Here is a 24608-nt window from a genome sequence, read left to right as displayed (position 1 = left end):
AGAGTACTGTAATTTAAGACCATGAATTGGAAACAATGCCATTACATTTACAAGTTATCTTAAGTCGGCCTAAATACATTTGTGCTACGAGTCATCTTAAAGCGTAAACAGCTTAAAGGTGAAATAAAAGGTCACATAATATAGTTTCACTGGGAATAAGTACACCATTATCCTATGTATTGCATCAAGTAGATAAAAATCTGACTACAGATGTCTACTGCATAACTGATAAAGCCCATAGACAATGTCTCTTTATTTCTAAATGTGAGTGTAGTCTACAACAATCTATCATGAGAACTGTGTCATTTCAAATGGCAATTTCCCTGCAAATATTTAAGACTTTCATTTAGTTGACTTGTTCAGAGGTGAATTTAACTTCCCACTCAAGAGTCACTACTAATGCAATGTAGAGTAAACTGCTAATTTTAAACAGTAACACTTGCTCTCCCATGAACATGCTCATTACTAGATCAATATTTTTTATAAACTGCAAAGTAGCTACATATCGACCATATTTTATGATATTGTGCTGTCAAGTAATGCTTTAAAGTGACAAATATTTATATTAACCTTAGCATCTATTATAACAAGGAATATCATTTTAGAGGACTATAATATAACTGCAAGGTTTGATTTTACACACAGATGGCACTGAGGAAAAACACTCAAATACAGAAAATACAAACCATGTAAAAGTTGCTCAGCTGTCCTTTTCCTGACTCATTTTGAAAATAAATATGTATAACTGCTCATGTAAAATAGAAATATCGATACTACACAAAGGACATTGAAGCAGGTTTTTTTCCAATCAATATCTGACTAAAATCCTGCATTTTACAGTCCACCACATCAAACCTAGAAATAAAGTAACACATTCAGAGCCAACTGTGTTGCATTTGGAATAATTAGTTATTGTCATAATTTATCCATGCCCATGCATCCTTTCATGCTTAACAGCATTTCAAAAAAGTCGAACAATTTATAAAGGAATGTGTAACAGGATTTACACTACCAGTTACGCACGTGAAAATGTTTTTTTCTGCAGTCTCACAAATATAATCAAACATAACAATAATTTCCTGTTACAAAACATTATAAATATAACATTTACTCTGACAAATATTTAGTAATCCCTTTGCAACTCAATTAAATTTACAATATCAAACAAGATAATATAAATCATAAGACAGTTATGTATATTCTTCTGTATATCAAATTATATATACATTAACTTAATTTCCTTTAATGACTTAGACATTAGTTAGAAACTAAATATTGCACAATGTCCTCATTTGTGGTTGCCTCAACAACAACTATACAATTAGTTTTTAGTTTGTGTCCTGAAAGTGATTTGACTTGGCAATGACAGCATGCTCTTGTTCCCTCAGTCATGATATTTCAGCAAAACAAATGGATATTTGAAGGCAAAAAAGTAAGATGTCATTAAAAAAACTGAAATGTAGAATTCCAACTATTCAGCACTCTCTTGGGCCTTTAGTAAGTAGTGGTCCCATTGTTTTCAAAAGCCCCCCTTCCATAAAATGACCAGAAATAAATTGGCCACATCCCTTCATTACAAAGTAAACCTAGAGATACAATAACAGTGGTGCCTCTTTCATCTCTCCATTCTAGGTTCCATTCATTGCATAATTATGGATGAGCAAAGTTAGGGTCTCATATACAATTATTCATCCCATCTACATGCACCGGTATCAAGCAATGATTGACTTCCATTGTTGGCTTCAAGTGACTACCCTGGAGGATGCTCCCTATATATTCCACACAGGTCAGCTGATCACTCTCACCCCAATTTGAAAGGCTGGTGTTTCTGAAAATTAGCTGAGAGATTTATGGCTGCATGAGAAAAACCACTCTGGCACTTAGAAGCAAGATGCTTGAGCAGGTTCGCTGGTGTGCAGATGACAGGACAAACTATGAATCTACAAGATACAACTGGAATTTATACAAGTATATTTCTATGTTTGGTTACAGTGAACAGGGTTGGCTTAGGATCCTTTCCTGTTACCTGACCAGGTGGAGAAATAACAGTAGAAAATAGAGAGGATAGTGAACAGAGACTTAATGGCTTTGATAAGAGGGTTAAACCCACGGTGGATCCTTCACTTGTTTGTCTTGGCTTTCAACTGAGCACACTTGGCATGGTCCAGCCGGGCTTGAATGTCTACAGGCCTCTCAAAGAAGCGCACAAGGACAGGCTCGTTGAGCAGGGATGCCAGGATCTGCTCAAAAGCGAATGACCACTCGACCTCCTGTGGGATGGAGCCTGCCTCCTGAGTGATGGGAGTGCTAGGGGTGTCAGAGCTGCTCTCAGGGGTGCTGGAAGCCTCCCCGTCAGGTAGAGCCCCCTCTAGGGCAGCCTGGATGGGGCTAGTGCTGGACTTCTGGGGACTGGTGGGCTCCTGGAGCCTGCGCCCTACTTCTTCCATTCTCAGCAGAAGACTGGTGACCCGAGCCACAGCACGGTACAGAGACTCTTCCTCTGGGTCACTATGGAACAGGTTGTAGAGTGTTTTGGAAAACTGGATAAACTGAGCCTGACAAACAAAAAATAAAAGAGATGGATTAAATGAAGACTTTTGCATAAAGGAATGACATGTGTATTCAATTGTTCAAAGTTGACCTGTTCAAAAGATAACTATATCAGTCACCAGATTGACTTCATGTTAACCTAGATAGTGGTGTATTCACCTGGTTTATTCTGGGTAAATCCTTAATGCTCTCCTCTTTCTTTAGTATCTCATCTTGCCATTGTTTCAGGTAGGCCTGCAGATCAACTTTCCCTCTGCCTGTGGGAGTGAAACAGAAAGCGCAATGTGTTTTCTGACATTCTGTTCAAATTAGCAACATTGTGAAGCTTGGTAAAATATAAAGTGACATGCCAATTAAAATACCTCTTTCAGGGCTTTTTCTGATCACGCCATCTTCTGGAAGGTCAGACACTACATAGTAAGAATGGAATACATTCACATCAAAGGAAGTCATGCAGTAACTGTAAAGTACATTTTGCCATTCTAAACCATAACCAGTGAGCAATTATATCATATATACAGTTGAAGTCGGAAGTTTACAGACACCGTAGCCAAATACATTTAAACTCAGTTTTTCACAATTCCTGACATTTCATCCTAGTAAAAATTCCTTGTCTTCGGTCAGTTAGGATCACCACTTTATTTTAAGAATGTGAAATGTCAGAACAATAACAGATTTATTTCAGCTTTAATTTCTTTCATCACATCCCCAGAGGGTCAGAAGTTTACATAGTATTTGGTAGCATTGCCTTTAAATTGTTTAACTTGGGGCCTGCCGGGTGGCGCAGTGGTCTAGGGCACTGCATCGTAGTGCTAGCTGTGCCACCAGAGACTCTGGGATCGCGCAGCCGGCCATGACCAGTAGGTCCGTGGGGCAACTCACAATTGGCTTAGCGTCGTCCAGGTTTGGCCGGTAGGGATATCCTTGTCTCATCGCGCACTAGCGACTCCTGTGGCGGGCCGGGCGCAGTGCACGCTAACCAGGTCGCCAGGTGCACGGTGTTTCCTCCGACACATTGGTGCGGCTGGCTTCCGGGTTGGATGCGCGCTGTGTTAAGAAGCAATGCGGCTTGGTTGGGTTGTGTATCGGAGGACAAATTACTTTCAACCTTAGTCTCTCCCGAGCCCGTACGGGAGTTGTAGCGATGAGACAAGATAGTAGCTACTAACAATTGGATACCACGAAATTGGGGAGAAAACGGGGTAAAATTCAAAAAAGAAAAAAAAAGAAAAAAAAAGATAAACAAGTTTTAATGACTCCAATCTAAGTGTATGTAAACTTCCGACTTCAACTGTAAACCTTTGGTACGTTTTGCTGCCGACTAACCAACCTCATTAACCGGTCAACAAACGGTAAAGTGTTTTCGAAACGTGACCAACAGAAAATAATATGCATACATACAAGGAATGGTCATTTTTCATTAAGAGCTTAAGCTTAAGCTTCCCCCTACTTTTTCTGAAATTCTGTTAAAAATCGCGCAACATTTTGGCGTCCTGCTACTCAGGCCAGGAATATAGTATATGCATATGATTAGTATGTGTGGATAGAAAACACTCAGACGTTTCCAAAACTGTTTAAATCACGGCTGTGACTATAACAGAACGTCTGTTTCATCGAAAAGCGCAGGAAAATCTGATCACTGGAGATGGAAAAAAATATCCATGCGCCACTCCCATGAATTGTTAAAGGTGAACCGTAATATATTAGGCCAAGCTTGCAGTACCTACAGCTACCACAGGATATATAGAGTCTCCTCATTTGAATCTGAATTGATTCTTGGTAGATCCGCCCAAAGGGAACCGATTCTCTCCGACCACCGACCCGAGGCATTGTCTCTGTGTTTTTCCGGACATTTTTCCACACGGCAGGCTATCGAATTTACATCGCCTCCTGATGATTTTTATAGCTTATTAACGTGTAGTTATACCTAAAGTTGCATTAGAAAGGTATTTCGAGGTGTTTTGTGAAAGTTTATCGTCAAATTTTTAACTTTTAAAAATGACGTTACGTTATGAAACGCTCTTTTTTTCCGTTTTCCACACAGTCTTCATAGATCGATATCTAGGCTATATATGGACCGATTTAATCCAAAAAAGACCCAGTATTGATTATGGGACATCAAGGTGTGCAAAGAAAGAAGATGGTCAAAGGTAATTAATGTTTTATATTTTATTGTGCGGTTTGTGTAGCGCCGACTATGCTAATTCTTTTGTTTACATCCCCTACGGGTCTTTTGGGGTGTTGCATGCTATCAGATAATAGCTTCTCATGCTTTCGCCGAAAAGCATTTTAAAAATCTGACACGGTGGCTAGATTCACAATGACTGTAGCTTTATTTTAATACCAAACATGTGTATTTTAATGAACGTTTGCGTTTCAACTAATACTATTAGCATGTAGCGTCGCGCATGTGCATTTCTAGAGCTCTAGGTGGGACGTCTGCGTCTCAAGTAAGCTCAAGAGCTTAATGAAAACATGCAGCAATAGCAAGCCTATGTCTTACAGTCAAAAGGATATAGGCTATTATTAAACATGCAACTGGTGTAATGAATCAGCTAATAAAACATGCAAAATGCAATTAGCGACAAAACACTGTTCTAAACAGCACACTTAATGCGAGCGGCTCCATATGTCACAGAGATGAAAATCTCAGTTAAACGTAGAAAAAGGGGGAATCGAATAACTACGATGGGTTGCTAATATGACTAGGATTGTGACTTTGGCTTCTGGACAACAAAATATGAATACCAATAGAACAAATGCTGGTTAATGGCATTAGGAAGTATTTCTTAAAGAATTGCCTCCACATCTCTATGGTTGGATTTTGGATAGGCTGCTGTGAAGCAAGGTAAGACATTCCTCATTATTTGTATTAAAGTAAAACTTTAATGTTTCAAACAATTCTAATGTCACAAGCTCACATTGTAAAGTTCAGGGTGACACGTTGCTAGCCAGCCTACTGTTGACTATAGCCTATGCACTCGAATGGGAGGCGCGCTTTAATTAGGAGTTGAGATTGAGAAATAAAAATTGTAGCTTTTTAATTGTGGCTTTTTTTTAACCCCCCTATTTATGCCCAATTTCGTCATATCCAATTACGATCTTGTCTCATCGCTGCAACTCACCCAACAGGCTCGGGAGAGGAAAAGGTCAAATCATGTGTCCTCCGAAACATGACCCGCCAAACCACGCTCCTTAACACCCGCAACAATGTGTCGGAGGAAACACCGTTCAACTGTGGCGCCCAACCCACCCCAAGTAGTCGCAATGAGCCGGGTAAAGCCCCCCCCGGCCAAACCATCCCCTAAACCCGGACGACGCTGGGCCAATTGTGCACCGCCCTATGGGATTCCCCGGCACTGCCGGTTGTGAAACAGCCTGGGATCGAACCCGGGTCTGTAGTTTTATTTTTTTTATTTCACCTGGTAGGCAAGTTGAGAACAAGTTCTCATTTACAACTGCGACCTGGCCAAGATAAAGCAAAGCATTTCGAAAAAAAACAACAGAGTTACACATGGGATAAACAAACGTACAGTCAATAACACAATAGAAAAATCTGTATACAGTTGTGTGCAAAATGTTATGAGGCAAGGCAATAAATAGGCCAAAATTGGCAAAGTAATTACAATTTAGCAATTTACACTGGAGTGATGGATAGTGCAGATGAGGATGTGCAAGTAGAAATACTGGTGTGCAAAAGAGCAGAAAAACAAAAAATATGGCGATGAGGTAGGTAGTTGGTTGGATGGGTTATTTACAGATGGGCTGTGTACAGCTGCAGCGATTGGCAGGCTGCTCCGACACCTGACGCTTAAAGTTAGTGAGGGAGATATAAGTCTCCAGCTTCAGTGATTTTTGCAATTTGTTCCAGTCATTGGCCGCAGAGAACTGGAAGGCTTTAGGGATGACCAGTGAAATATGCAGAAGGAAGAAGCCACTGCTCCAAAACCTCCATAAAAAAGCCAGACTACGATTTGCAACTGCAAATATCGTACTCTTTGGAGAAATGTCCTCTGGTCTGATGAAAGAAAAATAGAACTGCTTGGCCATAATGAACATCGTTATGTTTGGAGGAAAAAGGGGAGGCTTGCAAGGCGAACAACACCATCCCAACCGTGAAGCACGGGGGTGGCAGCATCATGTTGTGGGGGTGCTTTGCGGCAGGAGGGACTGGTGCAGTTCACAAAATAGATGGCATCATGAGAAGGAAAATTATGTGGATATATTGAAGCAACATCGCAAGACATCAGTCAGGAAGTTAAAGCTTGGTCGCAAATGTGTCTTCGAAATGGACAATGACCCCAAGCATACTTCCAAAGTTGTGGCAAAATGACTTAAGGACAACAAAGTCAAGGTATTGGAGTGGACATCACAAAGCCCTGACCTCAATCCTATAGAAAATTTGTGGGCAGTACTGAAAAAGCGTGTGCGAGCAAGGAGGCCGACAAACCTGACTCAGTTACACCAGCTCTGTCAGCAGGAATGGGCCAAAATTCACCAACTTATTGTGGGAAGCTTGCGGAAGGCTACCTGAAATGTTTGACCCAAGTTAAACAATTTAAAGGCAATGCTACCAAATACTAATTGAGTGTATGTAAACTTCTGACCCACTGGGAATGTGATGAAAGAAATAAAAGCTGAAATAAATCTCTACTATTATTCTGACATTTCACATTCTTAAAATAAAGTGGTGATCCTAACTGACCTAAAACAGGGAATTTGTACTAGGATTAAATGAAAGGAATTCTGAAAAACTGAGTTTAAATGTATTTGGCTAAGGTGTATGTAAACTTCTGACTTCAACTGTAGGTCTGTAACAGTTTGGGTCTAGAGTGTCTCCCCTTTGAAGAGGGGGATGACTGCGGCCGCTTTCCAATATTTAGGAATCTCAGACGAGATGGGTGAAGGAGAAGCGAGGAGGGATTGGGCTTTGCACCCAACCCCGGTGCAAAGCTGTTGGCCGGGGTTGGGGTAGCCAGGTGGAAAGCATGGCCAGCCGTAGAGAAATGCCTATTGAAATTGGCGATTATCGCGGATTTATCAGTGGTGACATTGTTTCCTAGTCTCAGTGCAGTGGGCAGCGGTACTCTTATTCTCCATGAACTTTTGGAATTAGTGCCACAGGATGCAAATTTCTGTTTGAAAAATCTAGCCTTTGCTTTCCTAACTGACTGTGTGTACTTGTTCCTGACTAGCATGAAAAGTTGCATATCGATGCTAGTGCAGTACACCACAGGGTGTTTTTGTGCTGGTCAAGGGCAATCAAGTCTGGAGTCAACCAAGGGCTATATCTGTTCTTAGTTCCTCTACTGAAGGGATGAGGTCAATATCCTTCCAAGATACCCGGGCCAGGTAGATTAGAAAGGCCTGCTCGCAGAAGTGTTTTAGGGAGCGTTTGACAGTGATGAGGTGTGGTCGTTGAACCGCGGACCCATAACGGATGCAGCCAATGAGGCAGTGATCACCGAGATCCTGGTTGAAAACAGCAGAGGTGTATTTAGAGGGCAAGTTGGTCAGGATGATATCTATGAGGGTGCCCATGTTTATGGATTTGGGATTGTACCTGGTAGGTTCCTTGATAATTTGTGTGAGATTGAGGGCATCTAGTTTAGATTGTAGGACGGACGGGATTTTAAGCATATCCCAATTTAGGTCACCTAGCAGTATGAACTCTGACGATAGATGGGGGGCAATCAATTCACATACGGTGTCAAGGGCACAGCTGGGAGCTGAGGGGGGTCTATAACAAGCGGCAACAGTGAGTGACTTTGTAGTGACGCCTCAAGCACTGCGATGCAGTGTGTTAGACAGCGGCGCCACACGGGAGGCGTCAAAACAGTTAACACGTGATTGCATTTAGAACCTTTAAGCAATTTGTTACGTAATGACTGGCCTTAAAAAACACATTTCATTCCAGTACCCTCTTTTTAAAGAGCTGCTCTCACCCTGGATGACAGGTGATAGGCTATTCTGCTCCTCAAACTAGACTGTATGCTGTGCACGTGTGATAAAATACACAAGAGATCCATATAGCACATTAGGGAGCTATGAAGCAACAGAAGACCATTCATTTTCAATGAAGGAAGCAAAGTGGGCAGGGGACCGTTGGGCAATGCGAGCATAGAGTGTGAACAGGGCAGGACCAAAGTTGGGAAAAGTTCACTATAGTTTCCAGCCCCTACTGGATTGGCTATTGAAACCTAGCACTAGCTCACCTGCTTGTTAGCACCAACATGAGTGCGAAGCAAGCTTCGCTATCCGAATTTCGCATTAAAAAGGATCTTGGCCGTAAGATAAATTGGTGTTAGCCGTCATGTAATTCCACTAAATTATGCAAATTAGCCTATAGACCGATAAGCATCACCGGTCAAATGTATTTTCCAATTTAGTTAACATCCCTAGATGGTAGTAAAACAAATTGTACACAACAAAAGACCCACATTTAAGACATTGTTAAAAGACAGACAGATGAGCATCTACCAAAGAGAAAAGCACAGAGAGGACTAGAGTGAAATGGTTATAGCATAGAAAGAAAAGAGCAAAGCAAGCTGACCAGTCAATCGACTCAAGTGGGATATGTCGTCAGTCATTGGAATAAAGTGAGGCAGTCTTTGGGCCTTTGATTGGAAAGGACTCCCTGTGAAAGCTGGAAGAAGACATTGTCTGTGAGAGCATACAACATTACAGTAGGGACAGATGTAAGGAACAGCTAACAAAGAGATTAGTTGGTGAGTAGAAGAGTAGCACAAAATATACAGTACAGTTGAAATTAAAAAGGCACAGTCTGCAAGAAAATTGTATTGGGATTTGTTTCTTATTATACAGTGCTTTCAGAAAACATTCACACCCCTTGACGTTTTCCAAAATGTGTTGTGTTAACAGTCTGAATTTAAAATGGATTAAATTTAGATTTTTGGTCACTGGCCTACCCCATAATGTCAAAGTGGAATTATGTTTTTAGAAATGTTTACAAATTAATAAAAAAATGAAAAGCCGAAATGTCTTGAGTAAATAAGTATTCAACCCCTTTGTTGCTGCAAGCCTAAATAAGTTCAGGAGTAAAAATGTGCTCTGTGTGAAACAAGTGTTTAACATGATTTGAATGTTTACCTCATCTCTGTACACCACACAAAAAAATGTGTAAGGTTCCTCAGTCGAGCAGTGAATTTCAAACACAAATTCAACCACAAAAACCAGGGAGGTTTTCCAATGCGTTGCAAAGAAGGGCACCTATTAGTAGACGGGTGAAAATTAATCAGAGAGATGCAGGGGGTTGCATCTCTCTGTTTCTGCATCTCTCGACATCATCGGCCCCCGGGGAGCAGTTGTTGTTGGGGGTTAACTGCCTTGCTCAAGGGCGGAACGACAGATTTTTCCACCTTGCTGGCTCTGAGTTTCGAACCAGTAACCATTTTTTAATTACTTGCCGAAACACCCTTAACCGCTAGACCACCAGGCTACCTACAAATATACAGGCGTCCTTCCTAGCTCGGTTGCCAGAGAGGAAGGAAACCGCTCAGGGATTTCACCATGAGGCCAATGGTGACTTTAAAACAGTTTAATGGCTGTAATAGGAGAAAACTGAGGATGGATCAACAACATTGTAGTTACTCCAGAATACTACCCTAATTGACAGAGTGAAAAGAAGGAAGCCTGTACAGAATATAAATATTTCAAAACATGCATCCTATTTGCAATTAGGGATTAAAGTAAAACTGCAAAAAATGTGGAATAGCAATTTACTTTTTGTTCTGAATAGTGTTGTTTGGGGCAATACAATACTTTACTGAGTACCATATTTTGAAGCATAGTGGTGTCTGCATCATGTTATGGGAATGCTTGTAATTGTTAAGGACTGGGGAGTTTATCAGGATAAAAAAGGAATGGAGCTACGCACAGGCAAAATCCTAGAGGAAAAGCTGGTTCAGTCTGTTTTCCACCAGACACTGGGAGATGAATTCACCTTTCAGCAGGACAATAACCTAATACACAAGGCTAAATCTACACTGGAGTTGCTTACCAAGAAGACATTGAATGTTCCTGAGTAATTCATTTTTTACATCTACTTGAAAATCTATGACAAGACCTGAAAATTGTCTAGCAATGATCAACAACCAATTTGACAGAGCTTGACATTTTCAAAATAATAAATGGACAATTGTTGCAGAATCCAGGTGTGGAAAGCACTTAGAGACTTACCCAGAAAGACTAACAGCTGTAATCGCTGCAAAAGGTGCTTCTATTGACTCAGGGGTGTGAATAATTATGAAAATGAGTTTGTCATTTATTTTCAATAAATGCGCAAAAATGTCTAAAAACATGTTTTCACCGTCATTATGAGTTGTGTGTCGATGGGGGAGAAAAAACATATACGGAATACATTTTGAATTCAGGTTGTACCAACAAAATGTGGAATAAGTAACGGGGTATGAATACTTTGTGAAGGCACTTAAGAAGGAATACAGAACAAAAGTATCATAGACAGAATGACAAGTGGTTAATAGAGAAGGTGCTGATGAAGTTATAGGTGATCTTACTTACCTGGTGGCTGATGAAGCTTGAACAGGAATGTCAGTTTGTTGGTGAAAGTGCCGCTGTACAAAATATCTGTAGTAAGAACAAAATAGGGAAGGGGTAAATTAGCATGAAAGGTTTCATGAGGTTGACGCTGGATTAGATGTGACATACAGTTCCCTCAGATAATGTTAGAAGCAGAGGGTGGGAACAGCGTTCATAGACTTGTAGCTATGCATCAGCGGGCTGGTGTAACCTTACCCAAGGCACAGCAGAACTCTTTGAAGTTGACGAGGCCATCCTGGTTCTCATCCAGCAGGCGGAAGGCCCAGAGGAAGAGGGTGTCCTTGCCGCTGCAGAGGGACCAGGGCTCCAGGAGGGAGAAGAGCAGGCTGAACTGATGGAAGCCCAGCTGGTATTGCTCCAGATAGGCCAGGCTGGGGTCGTGGTGCAGCAGCACTGGGCTGTTCATTGTCCAGTAGCAGCTGAGGAAATGTTGCCTCTGGAAACACATTGAATATTTCAATCTCCAGCGGTTAACTTTGTGTCTATTTTCAACATATTTACATTTTTCATGTCAACTCTGTGTCTATGAGAAGGAATATTAATGCATGTAGGTATGCAGTAGTATATTATTACTATTTGAAAAGAGTGATTGAGATATTGCACCCACCTTGAACAATACATAAAGTTCATCAAGCTGGGAAGCACTGAACTTTACTTCTTGTGACACTACCCGCAGCTGGGGAAAAAGTACATCTCAAATAATCCTACATCAAATTGTAGTAAACAATGCCAAAAAGATGCTATGGAAGTTTGTGGATGAGCAACTCACCACATTTTGCTTGGTTGTATCCTCTAACGTTTGGATAACATATAGTTTGTTTCTTTTCCGCATGCTCTCTACTTCCTCTGATTTCATGTCTCCATATTTCTGTCAGCAAATTAAAAAAGTCTAATCAATGACAAGCCTGATATTGAGACATGGAGTGAGTCCTAGCAACTCTGACTGTTACAGTACCTCATAGGCTTCTTTGATGAGATCACTGACATCCACCTTGGAGATGGATGATGCTTTGTCATTGTTCCCTACAGAGTTTTGCTGCACTGTTTGTGGAAGAGGACTGTCCTTATTGGTCACATTATCAAAAAACCTGCCAGGGCAAACAGAGCAGCAGTTAAGTAACATGAATTAAATGGACATTCCTATAGAATTACCTCATTGTTTTGAAATTTATGCTACTTCACAACCCAACCATAACCTAATACGGTACTTTGAAATAACCAATTCAGTTGACCTTCAGACCCCGCCCTCTCTGTGTTGACACTCACTTGTTGAGGATGGTGACCGCCTCAGCGTCGTCATGGGAGCTGATCAGGCCCTCCATGTTATAGTCGAGCACAGCCAGGCCCAGCTGCAGGATGGCTTTGATGCCGTCGTAGAAGAAGCAGTCGACCACGTTGACCGCGCTCTCTATTGGCAGGACACTGATAAACAGGGTCAGGAACCAGGACAGGGACACGGAGGAGAAGAAGGTCAGGTCTGTCATGTGCTCCGTCAGCTGGGTGAGGTGCATTCGGATCAGTTCCTCAAACACCGCCTGGTCCACCAGTGCACCTGAGGAAACACAAGTTTGTAAACAGGATTTTTAGCAGTTAAGGGGGAAAGTGTAATTCAGTATCAAACACACATACAGTACAAATATCTAATGTCATGCTACAACTAAAAATGATATTGTTGTTCAGCTGCGTCACTCACCGATGATCCTGCGGTTAAAGTAGTCAGGCAGCATCCTCTCACAGACGGCCACAAGCAGCCAGAAAGCCTCCTCCTCTTTTGCATAGAGCAAAAGGACTGACGTCAGGATGTTCATGGCCTTCACAAGAGAAAAAGCACGAGCAATATCAAGGTGCCCATTAGCTTTTTAAAATAAAAAATGTGTTATATGGGTTTCTAGCTTGGTACCTGGCAATAGCCTATTTTGGGGTTCCTGTAGGCGTATGCGGTGAGGACTCTGCGCAGGGCAGAGATGCCTGTGTCGCTCTGGAAGGCAGGGTGCTCTGGTAGGGAGCGGTGCAGGTCTCGCTCTATCTCGTCAGTGGCCAGGGTGCTGGTCCCCAGAGACTGATCCACCAGCTCACTGTAGTACCCCGGGTTAGTGGCCATGTCATTGACTGCACCTATAGTACAAAGGCAAAACACCCCACTCCATATTTAACTAAACACATCCAGCGTCCTACAGCCATCTACGGCATTAAACATTAGAGACACCACACTTTAACACACCAGTAAAGGAAACATACATGCCATTTAACAGTTAATGAGCCATATCAAACAGAACCTGAGAAAAGCATCCAGAGCTCTCCCCTTAAGGCCTCAGGGATGCCACGCACAATCAGGTCTCGTGTCTTCTTGGTACAGAACATACTGGTGCCACGGCCATATTCTGAGAAGTGGATGTTCCATGACTGCTCCTTCATCTTCTCCTTCAGCTGTCAGGCACAGAGATGAAACAGGAGAATTCACAATTATGACATCAGCAAAACACTCCCCCACACGACGCCATACACGTGGTCTGTGGTCGTGAGGCCAGTTGGACAGTGACAAATTCTCTAAAACAACGTTGGAGGCAGCTTATGGTAGAGAAATTAACATTCAATTCTCTGGCAACAGCTCTGGTGGACATTCCTGTAATCAGCATGCCAATTGCACGCTCCCTCAAAACATGAAACATCTGTGGCATTGTGTTGTGTGACAACTGTACACTTTAGAGTGGCCTTTTATTGTTCCCAGCACAAGGTACACCTGTGTAATGATCATGCTGTTTAATCAGCTTCTTGATATGCCACACCTGTCAGGTGGATGGATTATTTTGTCAAAGGAGAAATGCTACCTAACAGGGATGTAAACAAATGTGTACACATTTGAGAGAAATAAGCTTTTTGTGTGTGTGGAAAATGTAGGGGATCTTTTATTTCAGCTCATGAAATACGGGAGCAACACTTTACATGTTGCGCTTTATATTTTAGTGAAATGTTTATATTTCTTCATAATATGAGCAAAAGTAATATTTTAGAGAAAAAGACCACTTATATCCACCATTTTGGGGTCCAGATTTTCGGTGTCCTGGGGATGGAACACGGTCATGAGGGCCTCAGTGCTGACAGCCTTGCTGCTGTCCTTCTGTCCCACCATCAAAGCCACCTCCTCTGGGTTGTCCTCAAAGTGATTGATGAGGTTTTGGCACTCCCCTCTGATGACCTGCAAGGCACAGTGAACACACAATTCTGTTTGTTTTCAACAGCAGCAATTATAGCCTGGCAGATAAGGAGGTGAATTAGAGACAGTTGGAAGGTTGATGGCAAAGGTCAAAACAGTAAGTTACCTCAGTCGATGCAGAGTGCTGAGGACTGGCCGTCATCCCACACCTCCTGCGGATTGCATTGGCGAGGCGCTCAAAGTCTCGGACTTCAGAGAACCGTAGAGCCCTCTTACCCCGCACACACACAATCAAAGCCCTGCTGCTACGGTCCGGCTTCTCCACACCAATCACCTGTAAGGATAGGAGTTGGTTTCAACAACACTGGACAAACCCCTGAGCAACAGAACAAATGTGATCAGTAATTAGTTATGTTTCATGGAAGCGTCTTGCCTCTCTCATGGGGATGATGACGTGGCACTGGCTGCCATCCTGGCTGGCGAAACACAGGTAGCTCTCGGAAAGACAGATCTTCCCCAGCGTGTTGAAGTGGCTGAAGGGCACCCACAGGAAGCTCTCATATACCTCCAGCAGGTTCTCCTCTTTAGGCAGCCTGAAGAAGGCCCGGAACTGCTCGTTCCTAGCATGCGTTTCTAAGCCTCTGGAAGAGAGGAAAGTGACTGAGAAGAGCATGGAATAACTAAACAGAATTATGACTATCGTCTCAGTTCACCATGGTGCCCTGATGTAACTGTCAAATAGGAGTTATGTGGAAGAGCGCAGGGACAGTACGTCAGTACAGTACAGTACCTCTTGGTGATCTGCAGAGGGTCTGAGAGGGAGGGCTCTTCCTGGAAAGTCTCCTTATCAAACAGGCGTTTGATGGAGTAGTCAGCCAACTGCTCCATGATCAGAAATGTCTCATTGAGATGAAGGAACATGGAGAAGAAGTGGTCCTCCCCATTGGCCAACACATGGATGCTCTCCGTCAGGATGACATTGGACGTTTTCTCCAGCCTCCAGATCTCATTCCAGGAGATAACCAGCTTCACTGAAAAGGAAACAGATTATTTTCAATGAGTAACTCACTGCCATTCTGTCATGACATGGAATGATAATAATATTGTATCCAAATACAATGGATAAGTGACAATTTAGTGACAGTTAGCCAACAGTGAGGGGTTGCTCAGGTCTCTGGTCTCACCCTCGGAGCCCAGCAGGTAGGAGTAGAAGGACAGGAAGTTGGTGCTGAGGTAGAGCCAACCCTGGCAGGGCACGCGACCCCTCCAGTAGCTGCAGGAGTAGTAGGTGACCAGCTTCTCCTTCTGAGGGAGGTCAAACCATTTCTCAAACCTTAGCAGAGCCTCACGGAACTTCTCAGGGTCATCCTCCTGCACGCATGACACCTTTCCTTCCTCAGCAATCAGACCCTTTATAGAAAGAAGAGGTCAACATCCCTCTAATGGCCACTGAGATGGCTAATATAATTGAGCAGTCTAAACAAGTCCATCTCCATTCTGTAATATGTATCAAGACATATAGATTAGCATAATATGGTTTGTTAATTCATATTGTTATTAAACCTACTATCCTTTGCTTAGCTCTCAACAAACAGTCAAATGTTTCCATATCATAAAGCAGTAGTGAAATAACAATCACCACTAACTATTTTCAAAGAGTAAGCACTTGCCACTTATCATCAGTAGGCTTCACTACATGAATAAATCATTAAGTCTGGAGGAGGCCTCCATCTCCTGTGAGAGTGGCAGAGATCAACAATAGTATTGTTGATGTCTGTGTCTAACCACATGTTTAATACGCTTTAGTGATTACTTACTCTGATCTTGCCCTGCACAAAGCTGGTGATGTCATCGCTGGAGTCAAACACAGACAGGGTTCTCATGATGTTCTTCTCCAGCCACTCCCAGTGTTGGCTGATCTCCTCCTTGGTGCCACCTAACCACAGGGAAAACGGTCACAAATGAAAGGAAACTGTTGACACTATCCATGACTAAGCCATCTATTTTGTTACAAAATGGGAAATGTGTCTAGACTAAAATATAATCCTAAAGGTTATTACATGATTGTAGCCTGTTATTACAAAACTGAAGCCTATATATAATGTTTACGTTCAAATCAAATGACATTTCATTGGTCGCGTACACATATTTTGCAGATATTATCGCGGGTGTAGCGAAATGCTTATCTTCTTAGCTCCAACAGTGCAGTAATACCTAGCCATACAAAACATGCAAATCCCAAAAGGAAAAAGAAAGGAATTAAGAAATACAGAAATAATAGAACGAGCAATGTCAGAGTCTGGAATATAAATATGTATATGACGGTGTGTATAGATATTATGGACAGTATATGAACAAAAATGGTGTGTACAGCAGTAGTTCTATAGGATGAGCCTAGACTAGAATACAGTACATACATATGAAGTGGGTAAAACACTTCATGTGTGTTGTCTACTCTGACTGAAGAGTATTGTTGAGAAAGTGTAGAGAGACTCTCACCACACGCTATTGACCAGTAGACCTGGGAGTCCGGTGTCTGGTGTAGAATGCGAAACGGTGCAACTTTAGACGTAGAGTCCAGCATCGTATCCAGAGTTCCAACCAGGAGACCTGTCCCAAAAATATGTAGCAATCATTTCCATTAACAGTCAGACATTTTAACAGGCAAGATAAGACATTTCAAAATCATGAGGCAATATCATGTCTATTGATTTACAGTATCTAGCAAACAAAACAGCCCTTTCACCTGGGTTGGATCAGCATGCCATTATAATGGAATATGGAACAGTCAAAACTCAATGGATATTGTGCTGCTTATCACATTCAAGTGTCCTGCCTGTCGGTGGCTCAAACCAACAGTGTTGTGTTACCTATCTACCCCTGTAGTGGCCTTCATAAATTATTAACAAGGTCAGAGCTATACTGCTATCCCAGACTGCATCAGCAGCATCTATGGCTGCTGTGCTTGGGGATCATGACACAGCTGTAAAGTGGTCTTAACCTCAAACCCAGGCTATTTGCTAACAAGAGCCGGCTGGTGGATGAGACTACATTGGCCTACACTACAGTTGTGAACAGATTACAGACTTTGTTTTGCCCCATACTGTAAATCATCCATCATAAAAGTTTGGCAGACACTCTGACAGAACTTGTGTATCTGCAGTCTGCAAGGGCCTAATTAGGAGCAGGCATCACTGGATAATAGCCTGCCCTCTGCCCTGTGGCCATTTAAGATTTAAATCTGGATACTTCAGGATAAAAAGTTAAAGTTGCAGGGGGCTTCCGAGAAGGCGTTGAACAGGAGGAGAGCAGCCATTGGTGGACCTCCATCCATTATTAGCCCAGTCAGAGAATATATCTATTGTGCCCCAAAAATTGTTTTCTCAGTGTCCATCTAATTGACAAATACATGTACCATGACAATCAGTAGGCTATAACCACTGGAACACCGTTGGCTTCAACAGAAAGAAGGCCACCATTGCTATTTTTAGCATTAGAGATGAGAGAAAATGTGAAAGTTAGCTATGCTGTTTCAGTCAAGTGGATAACTGTGATCAACAGCTGAGAATGGGCTTATTGGAGCCTGTGAGTGACCATGTGCAAGACAACCTACTATTATTGGGAAACTGACAGCTGACATTCATTGACTGCAATTGAGCAAACAAGGTACCCTACTCACTCTTGGTGTAATGTATACAATGAATGACTCCTGACTTGCACGGTGAAGGAGGATCAATATGTAATCAAATAGGGCAGTATTGAACTCAAAGATCAACAAACATTATTTTTTATAATGTAGAATATGATCATTCCACTTCAAATGCAGGGAATTAGTAGACCAGACTGACACTATAGAAAGGATGAGCATTGACCTGGCTCTACTCATGCTTGAGTAGATACAGTACATTCTCATACAGAAGTGCACATCAGTATAGCCCATTGCTCCACTCATAAACTAAAGCAAATGTCGGCAACCCAATATTTGACACACACTACCATGTCATAGCGTGTTTGCAAACAACATTGGGGTAATCATCAGTCCAAACCATTGCAACTAAAAGGAGAGTTTCTATTGGACAAATTCAGGTAAGTCCCTTCCTGTTTCGTTACGTTTAAGAAACTTTTGCAACAGATTTGGCGTAATGAATACGCCCCAGACATTAAGTGTTGTGACTGTGGTTTGTAAACAGAGACAGTTTTGTTGAAGCTCAGTCAGTGTTAACAAAATAACCAATCTGCATCGTAGGTAAGCTACTGTAAACTGTTACATTGTAGATACACTACAAGACCAAAAGTATATGGACATCTGCTCGTCGAACATCTCATTCCAAAATCATGGACATTAATAATGTTAATGTTAATTAATAATGCCTCCACTCTTCTGGGAAGGTTTTCAACAAGATGTTGGAACATTGCTGCGGGGACTTAATTCCATTCAGCCACAAGAGCATTTAGTGAGGTCAGGCACTGATGTTGGGTGATTAGGCCTGGCTCGCAGTCAGCATTCCAATTCATCCCAAAGGTGTTCAATGGGGTTGAGGTCAGGGCTCTGTGCAGGTCAGTCAAGTTCTTTCACACCGATCTCGACAAACCATTTCTGTATGAACCTTGCTTCATGCACGAGGGCATTGTCATGCTGAAACAGGAAAGGGCTTTCCCCAAACTGTCACAAAGTTGGAAACACAGTATCGTCTAGAATGTCATTGTATGCTGTAGCATTAAGATCGATTCACTGAAACTAAGGGGCCTAGCCCAAACCATGAAAAACAGCCCCAGACCATTATTCCTCCTCCACCAAACTTTACAGTTGGCACGATGCAGTCGGGCAGGTAGTGTTCTCCAGGCATCCGCCAAACCCAGATTTGTCCGCCGGACTGCCAGATGGTGAAGTGTGATTCATCACTCCAGAGAACACATTTCCACTGCTTCAGAGTCCAACGGTGGCAAGCTTTACACCACTCCAGCCACACTTGGCATTGTGCATGGTGATCTTAAGCTTCTGTGCGGCTGCTCTTCCATGGAAACCCATTTCATGAAGCTCCCAACGAACAGTTCTTGTGTTGACGTTGCTTCCAGAGGCTGTTTGGAATTCAGTAGTGAATGTTGCAATCAAGGACAGTTGATTTGTACATGCGATGCGAGTCAGCAGTCCCGTTCTGTAGCCTAATACTTCGCAGCTGCTGCTCCTAGATGTTTCCACTTCACAAGAACAGCCCTTACAGTTGACCGGGGCAGCTCTAGCAGGGGAGAAATGTGGCACATTGACTTGTTGGAAAGATGGCATCCTATGACGGTGCTACATTGAAAGTCACTGAGTTATTCAGCAAAGGCCATTCCACTGCAAATGTGTGTCTATTGAGAATACATGGCTGTGTGTTCGACTTTATACACCTGTCAGCAATGGGTGTGCCTGAAATAGCCGAATCCACTAATTTGAAGGGTTGTCCACATACTTTATATTGTGTACCTGTTGCAATCAAAGCTAACATGTGAAGTTCAGGCTCAGGCTGTCAATTTGTCACGCGCATCTAGAGAACTGTCTGCCTCCCTCCCCTATACATGTCATAATCTGGAGGACATTAGAAAATATAACGGAAATATGAGCTCTCGTTTGATGGCGTGAGCACTTCGCTAGACGGTCATAGCGGTACCACTGGGTTTTACCAGAACAGCAAAGAACAGAACGCATACCTGTCAAACCGCCTCCTCCTTCTCCATATCCTCGCCTCCTTTGTAATACGAAATAATCGTTGCCTTTTTCCGTCACCCATAACTTGAATGCATTTTTCAGCAATATCTCTTCAGGTTTAAGCCACATATTTCAATTCACATATGTTTATTGCTTCCAGAGGCAGTTTCAATTACCATATATTTATTGAATCCAATGTGCATGTCAAGATGTTCATTTCTATTGCAACCGACATCCATGGACATTTATCTGTTTGTGTCAGCACTGAGCAGACCCTTTCCCACGTCGACAAAAACCTTGCTTAAATCAACAATACAAGGGCTTTTGGGGATTGTAGTTTATTGACATGAGTGGCTGCATGCTGCAGAACGAGCTAGCTTGATACTGTAGACTTGCTTTCCCATAGTCCTTCTCGGTCGAAAAGTATCACATTTCATAACTTCAGCGCAAAGCAGTGTTAAAAATACTGTAACATAACTTGAGCGTCAAGCGCAATGACGTATCCTTTAATATGTATTATGTCTATAGTCAAGTGCCGCTGATATAATTGACTGACACATTTGCTCAGTATACAGTCTGTACTATGAATAATATGACTTCTAATAATAATGTCCCTCATTGGGGAGGGGACTGTGGATCTGTCTTACGTCCGTCCGTACGTCACACGCAATATCAGACAGCACTGGCCCGATTTTGACGAAACTTGGGTGAATGAAGCGTCTTTCGGTCATTTACAAAATAACAGTGATTGACCAGATGGTGGCGCTATAACAAGATATTGAAAATGCAAACGTTGAAAGGTCACGCCCCTTACCCACCTGAAGTCATGAAATTAGGTAGCCAACACAAGTCCCTCTCCTCAGTCCTCACAAGGAATACATTTGGCTCAGGGACCGACAAGGTCCGCCATTATGGGGTTTTCGCCATTTTGAATTCATGAAACAGTTCAAACGAAACTAAAGATATGTATAACTAACCCAAGATAGACCAGAGCCTGTCGTTTCCAACGTAGTCAAATAATCATAGTGGGCAGAACAAGCAAGGAGGTGGGCAGAGCCAAGCAGGAGTTACTGAGATCCTATTGGCGCGTTCTAACATTTATTTGCATATTTTCGTTAGGGAACGAAAAAATCAATCTCGCTCCATCTTCTCCCAATTGCCAGGCACTGGGCTTCCTCTCATCACCAAATTTGGTAGTGAGTGGAAACGCCAACCTTCACATTTATACATCTGGCGAAATATCTGATTCATTGTTCGATCTGTGACGCTCTTCTTCTGTCACCGAATAGAGAGAAATAGTAATAGCGTATTTTGGAGGCACTAACTCCGCCATGGTTCGTTCGTTGGACAAAGCCTATGAGGAGATTTAATGGTGTTTTTGTGAGGTTTTAGTATAAACGCCGAAAATAAGGTCTGTGGTAATCACATGGTTTAAAAGAATCTTCATCAACTGTCACTTTTTGTGAAATCATTTATTATTTTATTTTTATTTTTTATTTAACCTTTATTTAACTAGGCAAGTCAGTTATGAACAAATTCTTATTGACAATGACGGCCTACCAAAAGGCAAAAGCCCTCCTGCAGGGACAGAGGCTGGGATTAAAAATAAATTAAATACAAATATAGGACAAAACCCACATCATGACAAGAGAGAAAGGTCATGTTAACTGGCTGCTATTATCTCATAGAACTAAACGTATAAAATCACCTAAGCCTGGGTCAGACCTTATTTTCAGTGTTTATTCCAAAACCTTATTCTTTCCCCATAGGGATGGCTGAAAGAACCAAATCGAGTGAATTTATTTCCAGGTTCTCAGACTACAATCTGGCAAGCTCTATATAGAGATCAATAGTAATGTTGTCTTTTTGTAGGTGTAAAGGACGTCACCTGCTTGCTTAGCAAGTACCACTTTTTTTTTTTAGTTTTTTTTTTTTATATCACCTTTATTTAACCAGGTAGGCAAGTTGAGAACAAGTTCTCATTTACAATTGCGACCTGGCCAAGATAAAGCAAAGCAGTTCGACACATACAACGACACAGAGTTACACATGGAGTAAAACAAACATACAGTCAATAATACAGTAGAAACAAGTCTATATACGATGTGAGCAAATGAGGTGAGATAAGGGAGGTAAAGGCAAAAAAAAGGCCATGGTGGCAAAGTAAATACAATATAGCAAGTAAAACACTCGAATGGTAGATTTGCAGTGGAAGAATGTGCAAAGTAGAAATAAAAATAATGGGGTGCAAAGGAGCAAAATAAATAAATAAAATAAAATAAATACAGTAGGGAAAGAGGTAGTTGTTTGGGCTAAATTATAGGTGGGCTATGTACAGGTGCAGTAATCTGTGAGCTGTTCTGACAGCTGGTGCTTAAAGCTAGTGAGGGAGATAAGTGTTTCCAGTTTCAGAGATTTTTGTAGTTCGTTCCAGTCATTGGCAGCAGAGAACTGGAAGGAGAGGCGGCCAAAGAAATAATTAGTTTTGGGGGTGACCAGAAAGATATACCTGATGGAGCGCGTGCTACAGTGGGGTGATGCTATGGTGACCAGCGAGCTGAGATAAGGGGGGACTTTACCAAGCAGGGTCTTGTAGATGACATGGAGCCAGTGGGTTTGGCGACGAGTATGAAGCGAGGGCCAGCCAACGAGAGCGTACAGGTTGCAATGGTGGGTAGTATATGGGGCTTTGGTGACAAAACGGATGGCACTGTGACAGACTGCATCCAATTTGTTGAGTAGGGTATTGGAGGCTATTTTGTAAATGACATCGCCGAAGTCGAGGATTGGTAGGATGGTCAGTTCTACAAGGGTATGTTTGGCAGCATGAGTGAAGGATGCTTTGTTGCGAAATAGGAAGCCAATTCTAGATTTAACTTTGGATTGGAGATGTTTGATGTGGGTCTGGAAGGAGAGTTTACAGTCTAACCAGACATCTAGGTATTTGTAGTTGTCCACGTATTCTAAGTCAGAGCCGTCCAGAGTAGTGATGTTGGACAGGCGGGCAGGTGCAGGCAGCGATCGGTTCAAGAGCATGCATTTAGTTTTACTTGTATTTAAGAGCAATTGGAGGCCACGGAAGGAGAGTTGTATGGCATTGAAGCTTGCCTGGAGGGTTGTTAACACAGTGTCCAAATAAGCGCCAGAAGTATACAGAATGGTGTCGTCTGCGTAGAGGTGGATCAGAGACTCACCAGCAGCAAGAGCGACATCATTGATGTATACAGAGAAGAGAGTCGGTCCAAGAATTGAACCCTGTGGCACCCCCATAGAGACTGCCATAGGTCCGGACAGCAGACCCTCCGATTTGACACATTGAACTCTATCAGAGAAGTAGTTGGTGAACCAGGCGAGGCAGTCATTTGAGAAACCAAGGCTGTCGAGTCTGCCGATGAGGATGTGGTGATTGACAGAGTCGAAAGCCTTGGCCAGATCAATGAATACGGCTGCACAGTAATGTTTCTTATCGATGGCGGTTAAGATATCGTTTAGGACCTTGAGCGTTCCTGAGGTGCACCCATGACCAGCTCTGAAACCAGATTGCATAGCAGAGAGGGTATGGCGGGATTCGAAATGGTCGGTAATCTGTTTGTTGACTTGGCTTTCGAAGACCTTAGAAAGGCAGGGTAGGATAGATATAGGTCTGTAGCAGTTTGGGTCAAGAGTGTCCCCCCCCTTTGAAGAGGGGGATGACTGCAGACTGCAATCTTTGGTTGGTTAGAGCCTGTAAGTAAGCATTTCACTATAAGGTCTACACCAGTTGCATTCGGTGCACGTGACAAATTTCTCCCAATTCGTCCCATACCTGGCGCGAACTCTGGACCTCTGCCGCACAAACACACAATACCGCCCTCCTAAAGCGTTTAGCCGTTTGAGCCACGTCAAAATCTAGCTAATGAGGCGAAGCAAGTGGGACACTTCAGGCTGAGGAGTAAGTGTCATACAACCCATGTGCTATATTCACCCCTCAAATTTACTCAACATCAACCCCAGCGTTGAGCTCTACACAACTGTAGATCTGGGTCACGGCACCACAATAAAGGACATCACGTTGCTTGCTTAGCGAGTACCATGTCTTCCCAATTTGGACCATAGCTGGTGCGAACTCAGGACCATGTGACCGTCCTCCTCAAGCGTATTAGCTGATGCACCACTTTAAAAGCTTGCTAGTGAGGTTTTTTGTGAATTTTGAAGCATTTATGTAAAAAACAAATCACAAAGCGCATACCTCTTTTGGCTACAATACCTCTTTTGCCAATTGGCCTGGACCCTTTACTGCTAACACGGAGCCCCGCCAATCCATCACGACTGGTCTGCCGACGTAACCGTCCGAGGTGGTTTCAACAGGCTCTTTCGTTGCGACGTCACCGGATGCCCATCTGTTTAGCCCCGGCACGCTAGCTGTCTTAATCGGTGTGTCTCCAGCTCTCCTAGCGTAGCAGCGACTATTACATTGGTTCCCTGACTCATCTAGTGCTACTCATTGGACCCTATGATCACTCGGCTACATATGCCTCTCCCTAATGTCAATATGCCTTGTCTATTGCTGTTTTGGTTTAGGTATGGTCTTATTTCACTGTACAGCCCATAGCCCTGCCCAATATGCCTTAGATAGCCCTTTTGTTCTACCCCCCC

General features: G+C 42.6%; 1 protein-coding gene across 4 annotated transcripts; it reads right to left on the bottom strand.

Moving 5' to 3' along the window:
• Window positions 1–323: 323 nt before the first annotated feature.
• On the bottom strand, window positions 324–20910 carry LOC112250260 (TBC1 domain family member 8B-like). 4 transcript variants are annotated; one of them, XM_024420249.2, is made up of 21 exons: window positions 20792–20910; window positions 16784–16894; window positions 16102–16220; window positions 15469–15694; window positions 15075–15315; window positions 14718–14925; window positions 14451–14618; window positions 14165–14326; window positions 13407–13557; window positions 13031–13245; window positions 12824–12941; window positions 12397–12682; window positions 12086–12218; window positions 11900–11998; window positions 11738–11806; window positions 11326–11566; window positions 11092–11157; window positions 9104–9196; window positions 2913–2960; window positions 2710–2807; window positions 324–2555 (listed from the first exon to the last, which is right to left on the bottom strand). In XM_024420249.2, the coding sequence occupies exons 1-21, from the start codon at window positions 20799–20801 to the stop codon at window positions 2121–2123; spliced, it is 3297 nt and encodes a 1098-aa protein (XP_024276017.1). In that variant the 5' UTR covers window positions 20802–20910; the 3' UTR covers window positions 324–2120. The 4 variants fall into 4 exon arrangements, with proteins under 4 accessions (XP_024276017.1, XP_024276015.1, XP_024276019.1 ...); XM_024420247.2 differs by lacking the exon at window positions 20792–20910 and adding an exon at window positions 19976–20264; XM_024420251.2 differs by lacking the exon at window positions 20792–20910 and adding an exon at window positions 20150–20251.
• Window positions 20911–24608: the final 3698 nt, after the last annotated feature.

The sequence above is a fragment of the Oncorhynchus tshawytscha genome, linkage group LG30, assembly GCF_018296145.1.
Source record: "Oncorhynchus tshawytscha isolate Ot180627B linkage group LG30, Otsh_v2.0, whole genome shotgun sequence".
NCBI lineage: Eukaryota > Metazoa > Chordata > Actinopteri > Salmoniformes > Salmonidae > Oncorhynchus > Oncorhynchus tshawytscha.
Note: the sequence above shows the minus strand (reverse complement) of the source record. Positions and strands in the feature narration are given on the sequence as shown.

What these genes read in the sequence shown, in the direction of transcription:
- LOC112250260 (XM_024420247.2), bottom strand. Translation starts at nt 20,102, where the DNA reads ATGTGGCTTAAACCTGAAGAGATATTGCTGAAAAATGCATTCAAGTTA. An exon ending in AGCACTCTGCATCGACTGAG is followed by an intron (nt 14,327 to 14,450) that starts GTAACTTACTGT and finishes TGTGCCTTGCAG; the next exon opens with GTCATCAGAGGGGAGTGCCA. An exon ending in CCACTTGAGTCGATTGACTG is followed by an intron (nt 2,961 to 9,103) that starts GTCAGCTTGCTT and finishes CTTACTATGTAG; the next exon opens with TGTCTGACCTTCCAGAAGAT.